Raw genomic sequence first — 12,525 nt, 5'->3', positions numbered from 1 at the left:
TGGATGGCAGTCCCACAAGAGACTTGGTGTCTGGGCTGCCCAAGCAGGCCTCTCCCACCCCCCAGCCCCCCTCCCAAGACCTCCTGGGGAAAGGAGGCCTTCCTCCAAGGCCAGAGAGACATTTGCCAGCCCCGAATCCCCGGCCTGGGCTACCTGTCCCCAGCCGTGAGGGCCGCCAGCCTCTCCTCGCCAGGCTGAGGCCTCGAAGGGTCCTCCAGGATGCGCTGGAACTGCATTTCCAGGTCGCGGGGGCTCAGCAGCTTCCCCGCGTGGTACAGCCACACCTTGTAGAAGCGGCCCGTGTGGTAGACGGCCAGGTGCTTGCTGTCCGACAGGTGCAGGAGAGAATCTGCAGGGAGGGAGAGGAGAGCAGAAGCCCCCTTACCGTCAACAAAGCAGCTCCAACAGCAGGACCCCTGGGGGGGGCGGCATAAAGCTAAAGGGGGGGGCTTCTCCTCTTCAGAACTGCCCTTATGCAAAGGCTGCTGGGTCCTGAACTCAGACCTCGGGAGGGGAGGGGGTCAAGGTGAAAGCACAGCCCTGCTTGCTGGCCCGGAGGATCTTTTCTTCATTGCTGGGGGGGGAGGGGGAGAGAAAGTGGTTGTTGTTGTTGTTCAGTCGCACAGTCGAGTCCGACTCTTTGCGACCCCCTGGGGCAAGTCACGCCAGGCCCTGCTGTCTTCCACCATCCTCCTGAGTCATCCGTCTCCACTGAGGGACGGTGACTCAGTGGTAGAGCAACCGCTTCATAAGCAGAAGGTCCCAGGTTCCATCCCCGGCATCTCCAACTCAAAAGGGTCCAGGCAAATAAGCATGAAAAACCTCAGCTTGAGACCCTGGAGAGCCACTGCCAGGCTGAAGAGACAAGACAGACTTTGATGGACCCAGGGGGGTCTGATTCAGTAGAAGGCAGTTTCAGATGTTCATATATGTTGGGGAGGGACAGTGGCTCAGTGGTAGAGCACCTGCTTGGTAAGCAGAAGGTCCCAGGTTCCATCCCTGGCATCTCCAACTCAAAAGGGTCCAGGCAAGTAGGCGTGAAAAACCTCAGCCTGAGACCCTGGAGAGCTGCTGCCAGTCTGAGTAGACAAGACTGACTTGGATGGACCCAGGGGGGTCAGATTCAGTATAAGGAAGCTTTATATGCAACCTCTTTATATGGGGAGGGATGGTGGCTCAGTGGTAGAGAACCTGCTTGGGAAGCAGAAGGTCCCAGGTTCTATCCCCAGCATCTCCAACTCAAAAAGGTCCAGGCAAAGAGGTGTGAAAAACCTCAGCTGGAGACCTGGAGAGCTGCTGCCAGTCTGAGTAGACAAGACTGACTTGGATGGACCTGGGGGGGGGGGTCTGATTCACTACATGGCAGCTTCATATGCTCATATATATTGGGGAGGGACAGTGGCTCAGTGGTAGAGCACCTGCTTAGTAAGCAGAAGGTCCCAGGTTCTATCCCCGGCATCTCCAAACCAAAAGGGTCCAGGCAAAGAGGCGTGAAAAACCTCAGCTGGAGACCCTGGAGAGCCGCTGCCAGTCTGAGTAGACAAGACTGACTTGGATGGACCCAGGGGGGTCTGATGCAGTATAAGGAAGCTTTATATGCAACCTCTTTATATGGGGAGGGATGGTGGCTCAGTGGTAGAGCATCTGCTTGGTAAGCAGAAGGTCCCAGGTTCAATCCCTGGCGTCTCCAACTCAAAAGGGTCCAGGCAAAGCATCTCCAACTCAAAAGGGTCCAGGCAAAGAGGCGTGAAAAACCTCAGCTGGAGACCCTGGAGAGCCGCTGCCAGTCTGAGTAGACAAGACTGACTTGGATGGACCCAGGGGGGTCTGATGCAGTATAAGGAAGCTTTATATGCAACCTCTTTATATGGGGAGGGATGGTGGCTCAGTGGTAGAGCATCTGCTTGGTAAGCAGAAGGTCCCAGGTTCAATCCCTGGCATCTCCAACTCAAAAGGGTCCAGGCAAGTAGGCGTGAAAAACCTCAGCTTGAGACCTGGAGAAAGAGCCGCTGCCAGTCTAAGTAGACAAGACTGACTTGGATGGACCCAGGGGGGTCTGATTCAGTACAAGGCAGCTTCATGGGAAAGGGCTGTGTGGCTCAGTGGTAAAGCCCCTACTTGGGAAGCAGAAGGTCCCAGGTTCAATCCCCAGCATCTCCAACTCAAAAGGGTCCAGGCAAAGAGGCGCAAAAAACCTCAGCTGGAGACCCTGGAGAAAGAGCCGCTGCCAGTCTAAGTAGACAAGACTGACTTTGATGGACCCGGGGGGGTCAGATTCAGTACAAGGCAGCTTCATAGGTTCATAAGGGGGGGTCTGAGTCAGTAGATCTGAGGTTCACAAGTGCTATGCAGAAATGGGAGTGGGTTGGGGACCTGTCCACCCCCCACGCATACACAGGCTGCCTCCTTCTGCCACCCACCTGTCTCTTTGCCAGGAATGCGCGTGGTGTTGAAGATCCTCTCCATCTGGAAGGAGCACATGGGCACCACCCCTTGTATCATCACCTGGGGGCAAAGGGGGTGGGTGGGGACGGCTGTTCATGAGGCCCGCCTCTCCCTTCCCAAGCCACCCAGGAAGGAAGCCCTGGGGGGGTAGGGGACCATAACCAGGGACCCCCGATAGCTCCTTCTTTCTCACTGTCGATGGCACCCCCTTGGATGCTCGGCCTGGGTGCCCCGGCAGCCTCCAGTTGCCTGCCAAAGGAGCCCCCAGCAGGTCTGGGCCTCCCCTTGCGCCCCCACTCACAGGCTTTAACTCCTCGCGGTCCAGCTTGTGTCGGTATAACAGCATCGCGTGCACTGCGTTGCCTGCCCGGGCAGCTTGGCGCCGAGTGGGTTGTGCGTAAAGGAAGTCCTGTGCAGAGAGACGGAAGGGTCACCGAGAGAGTTCTCAGCTGCCCCACTGAGCCCCACGGCTGGCCACGGGGTGGGGTGGGGGCGGGAAGTGCCTGGCGGAGACACCTCACTCACCATGATGTAGTAGTTGCTGTTCACCATGATGGGGTCTCTTCCCCGCAGGTAGACGTATTCCTCCCACCAGTCGCTCACCTGTGGAGGGAGCACGGGCTCTCTCAGGGGGGGGCAGGGAGACAAAGCAGGCCGCCAGGTGGAAGGGGAAGGAACAGGACCAAGAAGGAGATCTGGGCTCTACACCCTGCTGTTCTCTACCCCAAGAGGTCCCAAAGTGGCTGACGGTTGCCTTCCCTCCCTCTCCCTGCAGCAGGCACCTCGGGAGGCAGGTGGAGCTGAGAGAGTTCAGAGAGGCCTGGGACTGGCGTCTGGGCCGCCCAGCGGCTGAGAGGTCTGCAGGAGGGAGAGGGAGGGGAGGGGGCCAGGACCGGACACCACGGCAGGGAGGAGGGGCAGAGCAGGCTGGGTTGAGGAGGGACTCACGTAGTTGGTGGTCCACCAGGACTTGAGGGTCAGGTACTTCTGGAGCCGAGGAGCCATCTTCTTTTGGAACTGCCTGGCCAACGCCTCCATCTGCTCATACCTCTCAGGATCCATCAGGTGGTGGACGGATTCCAGGTACTGCAGAGAGAGGGAAGCCAGTGGCCGGGGTGGGGCGGACAGAGTCACACCTTGGAGCCATGAGCCTTCTGCATGGCCCTGCTGGCTGGGGCTGGTGGGAGTTGTAGGCGAAAAAAACATCTGGAGAGCTACCGTTGGCCACCCCTGCTCTAGGAAGACCCCCGCTGCACCAGAATACAAGGCCCACGCAGAAGAACAGCACCAGCTTGTGGCTCCCTTCCTAACAAGCGGGAGGACGGCACCTGAACAGCCACGGACAACTGGGAAAAGGGCGTGTGCTCCTTGAGGGTTTGGTGTTTCTCTCTCTGGTGCGAGTGTTCATGTCTTATTCGATAGGTACATGTTCCTGTAATTGCATAATTACCTTTTATAATCTTTTTTGTCACTCTTTTCAAGACTTCAGGCACGTTGAGTTTGCTAACGGTTGGGTCATTTATTCCTTACCTCCGCTATTGAGCGTTGCTATATTTTGCATCAAGGACGCTCACCGTTTTCTGCTCTCAGAGACCTGGAGGACGGCTGGATCCCAGCAACCGGACCCCAGATCAGCTCTTGCAGGGGTCCCGCCTGGTGTAGTGGGAGCTCAGGAGGGGGCCCAACCGGCCCTGCTACGTCTCCACCGGACTGCTGGTCTCAGAGTGAGGGAGCACCCAGAAAAGCAGCTGCCCATTTTCTGGAAGGCAGATCCCTGCCCTGTGACTCTGTTCTTGTCTTCCCCCCTTTTGGGTTCTACTCCCTGTTGTGCCTGAGACTGGCAAGGTGGGCATGGCCCAAACAGAATCTCAGAAAGACTTTGCTGAGGAAGAGTTCTATGGCTGGGCAGGGGCAGGGAGAGCATCTGTGTGCTCCAGACCGGAGGGACAGCCACAGTGCCAGTGTTGCTTCCCAGCTCCTGCACCACTCACCCAGAAGCAGAGTGCCCAGCAGTCAGGCCCGTAGCTACAGGGAGGCCTGGGGGGCAGTCTGCTCTATTCATAGAACCCTAGAGTTGGAAGGCACCTCCAGGGTCATCCAGTCAACCCCTGCACAATGCAGGAAACCCACAAACCTCTCACCCTCAACTCACAGGATCCTCATTGCTGTCAGGTGGCCATCTAGCCTCTGTTGAAAAACTTCCGAGGAAGGAGAGCCCACCACCTCCCAAGGAAGCCTGTTCCACTGAGGAACCGCTCTAAACTCACAAAACCCCTCCCCCTAAATTCACAGGATCCTCATTGCTGTCAGATGGCCATCCAGCCTCTATTGAAAAACCTCCAAGGAAGGAGAGCCCACCACCTCCCAAGGAGGAAGCCTGTTCCACTGAGGAACCGCTCTAACGGTCAGGAATTTTTTCCTCATGTTGAGCCGGAAACTCTTTTGATTTAATTCCAACGCATTGGTTCTGGTCCAACCTTCCGGGGCCACAGAAAACAATTCCACCCCATCCTCTGGATGACGGCCCTTCAAGGACTTGAAGATGGTGATCCTGTCACCTCTCAGCCGCCTCCTCTCCAGACTATTCAGCCCCCCCCCCTGTCTGTATGGCCCCTGCACTGCATGGCCCCTCCGCCAACCTGCCCCCTTTGCTTGCTGCAGCTCTGAACAAGCGCAGCATTACTACTGCAGGGGCTTCAGATAGGCACAGGTTGCTTTACTTGAGAAGCAGAGAAAGTGTTTAGGGCCAAACCAGCTGGCCTCCTAGCCCCACCCCACCCCAAACAAAAAATATGCTGCTGTGGGCCCCACCCAAGACGGCCCTGCCGGCAGCCCTCTGTTGCTTACCCTCTTTATGGTCTCCTCCACCTTGGGCAAGGGCAGCTTGGGCAGCGACGTCTGGAGGCTATACAGCATGGGCTTGCGACTGGACAGCAATCTCACCATGGCCTGCACGGGAACGGGGGGGGGGGGGAGGCAGACGTTAAGAGACAGCTGGGGGATTTGGGGAGGGGCTCAACTAATCTCTCCAGGGGCTGTTGCTGCCTCCAGCGCGGGCAGACAGAGGTCCTGCAAAGACCAGCTATGTACATATACATGCATCTGATGCTGGATTATACTGAGTCCGACTCCCTGGGTCCACCAAGGATGGCCTTGTCTACTGCAGCTGGCAGCAGCCCTCTCTCCAGGCCTTCCCCCTGCCCTCCTGCCCAGCACTTTCAGCTGGAGAGGCTGCTGCCGGAGACTGGACTAGGGGCCTTTGTCTGCTGAGCAGAGCCCTTCTCCCAGGCTGCTCCCCTGACAGGCCCCCCTAATGCAGGAGCTGAGGGCCTCCCCTCCCCCGGAGTTCCAATATGGGCTGTGAGGTGGGCAATTGTAGGTGCCTCCCCCCCCCACGCACCCCCAGTGAGTTGGGTGGCCAGAAAGGGCCCTCGGAGGGGGAGGAGGCGGCCCTTTGGGGCCCCCTCGTGTTCTGATGGGTGGCACGGAAGATTCCCCACCCCCAGGATTTGACTGCCAGCATTGGGTTGGGAAATGCCAGGAGGAGGAGGAGCTGGAAGAAGGAGGAGGAGGAGGAGAAGAAGAGAAAGAGGAGGAGAAGAGGAAGGAAGAAGTGGAGAAGAAGAGGAGGAGAAGGAAGGAAAAGGAGGAGAAGAAGAGGAGGGAGGAGGAGGAAGGAGGAGGAGGAGAAGAGGAAGGAGAAAGAGGAGAAGAAGAAGAAGAGGAGGAGAAGAGGAAGGAAGAAGAGGAAAAGAAGAAGAGGAGGGAGGAGGAAGAAGGAGAAGAGGAAGGAGGAAGAGGAGAAGAAGAAGAGGAGGAGTATGAAGGAGGAGGAAAAGAGGAGGGAGGAGGAAGAAGGAGAAGAGGAAGAGGAGAAGAAGAAGAGGAGGAGTATGAAGGAGGAGGAGGTGGAAGAAGGAGGAGGAGAAGGAAGTAGGAGGAGAAGAGAAGGAGAAGAGGAAGGAGGAGGAGAAGAGGAAGAGGAGGAGAAGAGGAAGGAAGAAGAGGAGGAAGGAGGAGGAGGAAGGAGGAGAAGAGGAGGAGGAAGGAGGAGGAGAAGAGGAAGAGGAGGAGAAGAGGAAGGAAGAAGAGGAGGAAGGAGGAGGAGGAAGGAGGAGGAGAAGAGGAAGAGGAGGAGAAGAGGAAGGAGGAAGAGGAGGAGAAGAGGAGATGATTGGATTTATACCTCACCTTTCACTACCCAAGGAGTCTCAGAGCAGCTTACAAGCTACTTTCCCTTCCCCTCCCTGTGAGGCAGGTAGGGCTGAGAGAGCTCTGGCAGAAACTGCTCTTGGGAGGAACAGCTCTGCAAGAACTTTTGACTGACCCAAGGTCACTCCAAAGGAGCCATTTTCCCCCTGGGGATCTTTATTCCCTGGAGATCAGCTGCAATCCCAGGGAATCTTTAGGCCCCACCTGGAGGGTGGCAACCCTCCCCCAGGACCAAGTCAAGCCAGGAGAGGAGTGCAGAGGAAGGCTTGAGCCGCCTCTTCCTGTGGGCCAGGGTCCCAGTCCAGACGAGCCCCACATGTCTGAGAACCGAACTGGCCGCAGGGCCCTGGCAACCCAGTCTGCCTTGGCCCTCGCGGAGAACGAGATCCGCTTCGGCAGCCCCCTGCCCCGGCCAGCCCCACGGCCCTCTTCTGCCCCCCCGGCCACTCCTCACTCACCGTCCAGATCTTGGTGGTGCGGCTGACCCGGCCGTGAGGCTCAAACATCCAGCCGTGGTAGGAGAGCAGCAGCTTGAGGCTCTGCCGGCAGAGCAGCACTCCCGAGGCCCAGACGCCCGTGGAGAACAGGACGGTGCTCAGGAGGGTGCGGGTGCGAAGGCCCAGGTAGGAGCTGCAGCGAGAGACCAGAAGGCGCTGGGGAGGCTGGGCCCAGGGTGGCCCCCCACATCTCCTCTGGGGCGGGTGTGAAATGGCTCCCAAGCCCAGCCCTTCCTGAGCCATGGAGGCGGGGCAAACCTGATGACAGGTGGGCAAGAGGCAGGGACGCCCTGGCGGGCAGGGCTGGCACAAGGGCACGGGGGGGGAGGGGCAGTGCCATGTGGCCACTGACCCACATCAAGCTTTTTTGCAAGAATGGACTAGCACAGCTCTTACATATATTTTAAGGAGATATTTGAGTATAGTTAACTTTGTATCATGCTTGAAGATAATTAGCCAACAATTAGCCTTACACAGGGGGACGGCTCATCACTGTTGGAAGACGGTTTTGAAGCTGGGAAATGAATAGATCTGACTTTGGGGGTGTCTGTATTTGAGAGTCCAAGCAAAAGGGAGGCAAGGATGTCCAGTAATATATGTACTTAGAGCCCAAATGAACCAAAAATCATTGAATCATAGAGTTGGAAGGGACCTCAAGGGTCATCTAGCCCAGCACAATGCAGGAAACTCACAAATACCTCCCCCTACATTCACAGGATCTTCATTGGTGTCAGATGGCCATCTAGCCTCTGTTGAAAAACTTCCAAGGAAGAAGAGCCCACCACCTCCCCAGGAGGAAGCCTGTTCCACTGAGGAATCGCTCTAACGGTCAGGAAGTTCTTCCTAATGTTGAGCCGGAAACTGTTTGGATTTAATTTCAACCCATTGGTTCTGGACCTACTTTCCAGGGCTACAGAAAACAATTCCACACCATCGTCTATATGACAGCCCTTCAAGTACTTGAAGATGGTGATCCTATCACCTCTCAGCCGCCTCTTCTCCAGGCTAAACATCCCCAGCTCCTTCAACCTTTCCTCATAGGACTTGGTCTCCAGACCCCTCACCATCTTTGTCGCCCTCCTCTGGACCTGTTCCAGCTTGTCTAGATCCTTCTCAAAATGTGGTGCCCAAAACTGAACACAATACTCCAGGTGAAGTCTTACCAGAGCAGAGTAAAGCGATACCATCACATCACGTGATCTGGACACTAGACTTCTGTTGATACAGCCCAAAATTGCATTTGCCTTTTTAGCCACCGCATCACACTGTTGACTCACGTTCAGCGTATGATCCACTAAGACCCCGAGATCCTTTTCCCACATACTACTGCTAAGACGAGTCTCCCCCATCCTATAACCATGCATTGGATTTTTCCTACCTAAGTGCAGAACTTTCCATTTATCCCTGTTGAAATTCATTTTATTGATTTTAGCCCAGTTTTCCAGCCTCTCAAGGTCATCCTGGATCCTGGATCCTGTTTCTGTCTTCTGTGCTTGCAACCCCTCCCAATTTAGTATCACCTGCAAATTTAATAAGCGTTCCCTCTATTCCTTCATCCAAATCATTGATAAAGATGTTGAACCAAACAGGTCCCAGGACAGATCCTTGAGGCACTCCACCTATCACTCCTCTCCAAGAGGATGAGGAACCATTCACAAGCACTCTTTGGGTGCGATCCTTCAACCAGTTACAGATCCGTGTTGCTGGGCTGTGCTCCTTGCAAGGAGACGGAAGATCTGATACTGGAAAGCGAGCCAGGAGGAGTCTACGGATTCCTCAGCGCCTCCTTATGCCTGAATCAAGCCTGGCCCTTCTCCTTATGCACATCTTTTTATTGTATCGAGCAACTGCTAATTTTGAAAAGTTTGCAGAGAAGGGGAAGGGGAATTTGTGGGTTTGGCTGAGACCTGAAGCCTCACAGAGACCAGGCAGGCCAGCCATTCTGAGAGGAGCTGAATCCTCCGTGAGCGCCCCCTCCGTCCCGTGGCCAACGGAAGGAAGCCCAGAGGTCCCTCATAAGGGGAGTGGCCAAACTCCTGAAGAAGACACAGAGCTACCCATGGCTACTGGTCAGAGGCAGAATGTCTCTATGCAGGGGTTGGATTCTAGCAGGAGCTCCTTTGCATATTAGGCCACACACCCCTGATGTAGCTAATCCCCCAAGAGCTTACAAAAAAGCCCTGTAAGCTCTTGGGGGATTGGCTACATCGGGGGGGTGTGGCCTAATAGGAAAAGGAGCTCCTGCTAGAATCCCACCCCTGCCTACATGTATCCGTTCCTGGGGAGCATAGGTGGTGGGAGAAGGATGCTGTGGCAGTCCTTCTGCTGGGGGGGCTTCTTACAGGCAGCTGGGGGGGGGGGCACTTTAAGACCCAGATGCTGGACTTGAAGAGCCTTTGGTCTGATCCAGCAGGGCTCTATTTCTGGGCTTCTTCTGGCATTTGAGGCCCACTTATCTGCCCCTAGAAACGACAGCCATCTCCCGCTGTATGTGCCAAGGACGGAGAAGACGGGTGCGGTGGCAGAGGTGGGCACTCACCCCTCGGGCAGGTGGTCTCGGATGCAGGCGATCAGCCCTCTGGACACATCCACCCGGAAGTACATGGAGCCCATCGTTGCTACGACAACTGCCAACCAGCCGGAAGGGGTTCCAGGATACACCCCCGTCAAGATGCTGTTCTGTGGAAAGCAGATGTGTCAGGGGGAGCCAGGCACAGTGGGTGCGGAGGTCTGGGACACGTAGAAGTGGGGCTCGGCAGTGGCTGTGGGATCTGGGCTTTTCACAGCTGCAGATCTTGAGCATCTCCAACCTGCCTCCCCTCCCCTCCCCACTGGGGCCTCTCCTCCCCCTTCACCCAGCCCCTCCTAGGGGCCTCTCCTGCCTGCCCCTCCCCTCCCCGCCTTTCTTTTCCTCCAACCTGCAAAGGGACAGGAGAATCATAGAGTTGGAAGGGCCCTCTAGGGTCATCTAGCCCAACCCCCTGCACAACACAGGAAACTCACAAACCCCTCCCCCTAAATTCACAGGATCTTCATTGCTGTCAGATGGCCATCTAGCCTCTGTTGAAAAACCTCCAAGGAAGGAGAGCCCACCACCTCCCGAGGAAGCCTGTTCCGCTGAGGAACTGCTCTAAACTCACAAACCCCTCCCCCTAAATTCACAGGATCTTCATTGCTGTCAGATGGCCATCTAGCCTCTGTTGAAAAACCTCCAAGGAAGGAGAGCCCACCACCTCCCCAGGAGGAAGCCTGTTTCACTGAGGAACCGCTCTAAACTCACATACCCCTCCCCCTAAATTCACAGGATCTCCATTGCTGTCAGATGGCCATCTAGCCTCTGTTGAAAAACTTCCAAGGAAGGAGAGCCCACCACCTCCCAAGGAGGAAGCCTGTTCCACTGAGGAACCGCTCTAAACTCACAAACACCTCCCCCTAAATTCACAGGATCTCCATTGCTGTCAGATGGCCATCTAGCCTCTGTTGAAAAACTTCCAAGGAAGGAGAGGCCACCACCTCCCAAGGAGGAAGCCTGTTCCACTGAGGAACCGCTCTAAACTCACAAACACCTCCCCCTAAATTCACAGGATCTTCTTTGCTGTTAGATGGCCATCTAGCCTCTGTTGAAAAACCTCCAAGGAAGGAGAGCCCACCACCTCCCTAGGATGAAGCCTGTTCCACTGAGGAACCGTTCTAACTGTCAGGAAGTTCTTCCTAATGTTGAGCTGGAAACTCTTTGGATTTAATTTCATCCCATTGGTTCGGGTCCTACCTTCCGGGGCCACAGAAAACAATTCCACACCATCCTCTATATGACAGCCCTTCAAGGACTTGAAGATGGTGATCCTATCACCTCTCAGCCACCTCTTCTCCAGGCTAAACATCCCCAGCTCCTTCAATCTTTCCTCAAAGGACTTGGTCTCCAGACCCCTCACCATCTTCACCCGTTCCAGCTTGTCTATATCCTTCTTAAAATGTGGTGTCCAAAACTGAACACAATACTCCAGATGAGGTCTGACCAGAGCAGAGTAAAGCGATACCATCACATCCCATGATCTGGACACTTGACTTCTGTTTATACAGCCCAAAATTGCATTTGCCTTTTTAGCCACTGAACATATGAACATATGAAGCTGCCTTATACTGAATCAGACCCTTGGTCCATCAAAGTCAATATTGTCTTCTCAGACTGGCAGCGGCTCTCCAGGGTCTCAAGCTGAGGTTTTTTCACACCTATTTGCCTGGACCCTTTTTTGGAGATGCCGGGATTGAACCTGGGACCTTCTGCTTCCCAAGCAGATGCTCTACCACTGAGCCATCGTCCCTCCCATCACTGCATCACACTGTTGACTCATGTCCAGCATATGATCCACTAAGACCCCCGAGATCCTTTTCGCACAGACTACTGCTAAGACAAGTCTCCTCCATCCTATAACCATGCATTGGATTTTTCCTACCTAAATGCAGAACTTTCCATTTCTCCCTATTTAGAATAGGCAAGGGTCTCCTTCAGTGGGGACAGGTGAGAGGGTTAGGGTTAGGCCCACCCTATAGCTGTCTCAGCCAGGCTGCAGGCAGATCTCCACACAGGTGGTGACGTCTGGGTTGGCGTCCCCAAGAACGGGGCTCAAATCTTAGGAAAGGGCCCCTCCCTTCAGGCCACCCCATAGGGAGCCTCCACCCCCCTTGGCCTGCCCATTAGACCCTCCTGTCCAGCAGGGCCCCACCCCCGTCCCACACATGGGGCTCCTGACCTTGAGACGGATGAAGCGTTTCTTCCAGGAGGAGAGGCCAGAAAGGTAGATCTGCTTAAGGGCCTCGCGGCTCAGCTGGAAATCCACCCCCTCGGGGGTGACCGTGAACTGGAAGGCCACAGCCTGGTGGGCTTCCGCCATCTTGGAGCGTCTGCGACTCTCTGGAATCAGGCAGGGAGCTGCGTGGGGAGCCGCCCTCAGCACAAGGGGTCTGGGAACCCACGGGGGCCACCCTCAGCCCCGATCCTGCCCCCTCGGCCCAGACCACCCTCCAAGGCATCCCCACCAGCCCCACGCATGTAAGGCAGCCAGAGCTTGCGCTAGGGAGGCACACCGCTGGAAGGGGCTGGGTCTCCAGTTAGGCTCCCCAAGATTCTGAGGTCAGCCCCCCAGCACCAGCAGCCAGAGAGAGCCAGTTTGGTGTAGTGGTGAAGTGGGTGGACTCTTATCTGGGAGACCAGGTTTGATTCCCCACTCCACTTGCAGCTGCTGGAATGGCCTTGGGTCAGCCAGAGCTCTCTTATCTGGGAGAACCGGGTTTCATTCCCCACTCCTCCACTTGCAGCTACTGGAATGGCTTTGGGTCAGCCATGGCTCTCTTATCTGGGAGAACCGGGTTT

At 55.8% G+C, this 12,525-nt stretch overlaps 1 protein-coding gene across 2 annotated transcripts in view; it reads right to left on the bottom strand.

Annotated features, from left to right (window-relative positions):
• Nucleotides 1-12,088, bottom strand: part of CPT1B (carnitine palmitoyltransferase 1B) — a 34,526-nt gene extending 22,438 nt beyond the window's left edge. The window contains exons 1-9 of one of the 2 annotated variants that reach the window (XM_060246060.1): nt 11,906-12,088; nt 9,694-9,833; nt 7,116-7,287; nt 5,293-5,394; nt 3,394-3,531; nt 2,971-3,048; nt 2,747-2,854; nt 2,421-2,505; nt 154-349 (exon numbers count right to left, since the gene is read on the bottom strand). In XM_060246060.1, coding sequence (XP_060102043.1) covers nt 154-349; nt 2,421-2,505; nt 2,747-2,854; nt 2,971-3,048; nt 3,394-3,531; nt 5,293-5,394; nt 7,116-7,287; nt 9,694-9,833; nt 11,906-12,046 — 1,160 coding nt within the window. In that variant the 5' untranslated portion in view covers nt 12,047-12,088. The remainder of the gene's footprint in view (nt 1-153; nt 350-2,420; nt 2,506-2,746; nt 2,855-2,970; nt 3,049-3,393; nt 3,532-5,292; nt 5,395-7,115; nt 7,288-9,693; nt 9,834-11,905) is intronic. The other variant, XM_060246059.1, reaches the window with a different exon arrangement.
• Nucleotides 12,089-12,525: the final 437 nt, after the last annotated feature.

Source organism: Heteronotia binoei, chromosome 8, assembly GCF_032191835.1.
Source record: "Heteronotia binoei isolate CCM8104 ecotype False Entrance Well chromosome 8, APGP_CSIRO_Hbin_v1, whole genome shotgun sequence".
Classification (NCBI taxonomy): Eukaryota; Metazoa; Chordata; class Lepidosauria; order Squamata; family Gekkonidae; genus Heteronotia; species Heteronotia binoei.
This window is presented reverse-complemented; position numbering and strand designations above follow the sequence as displayed.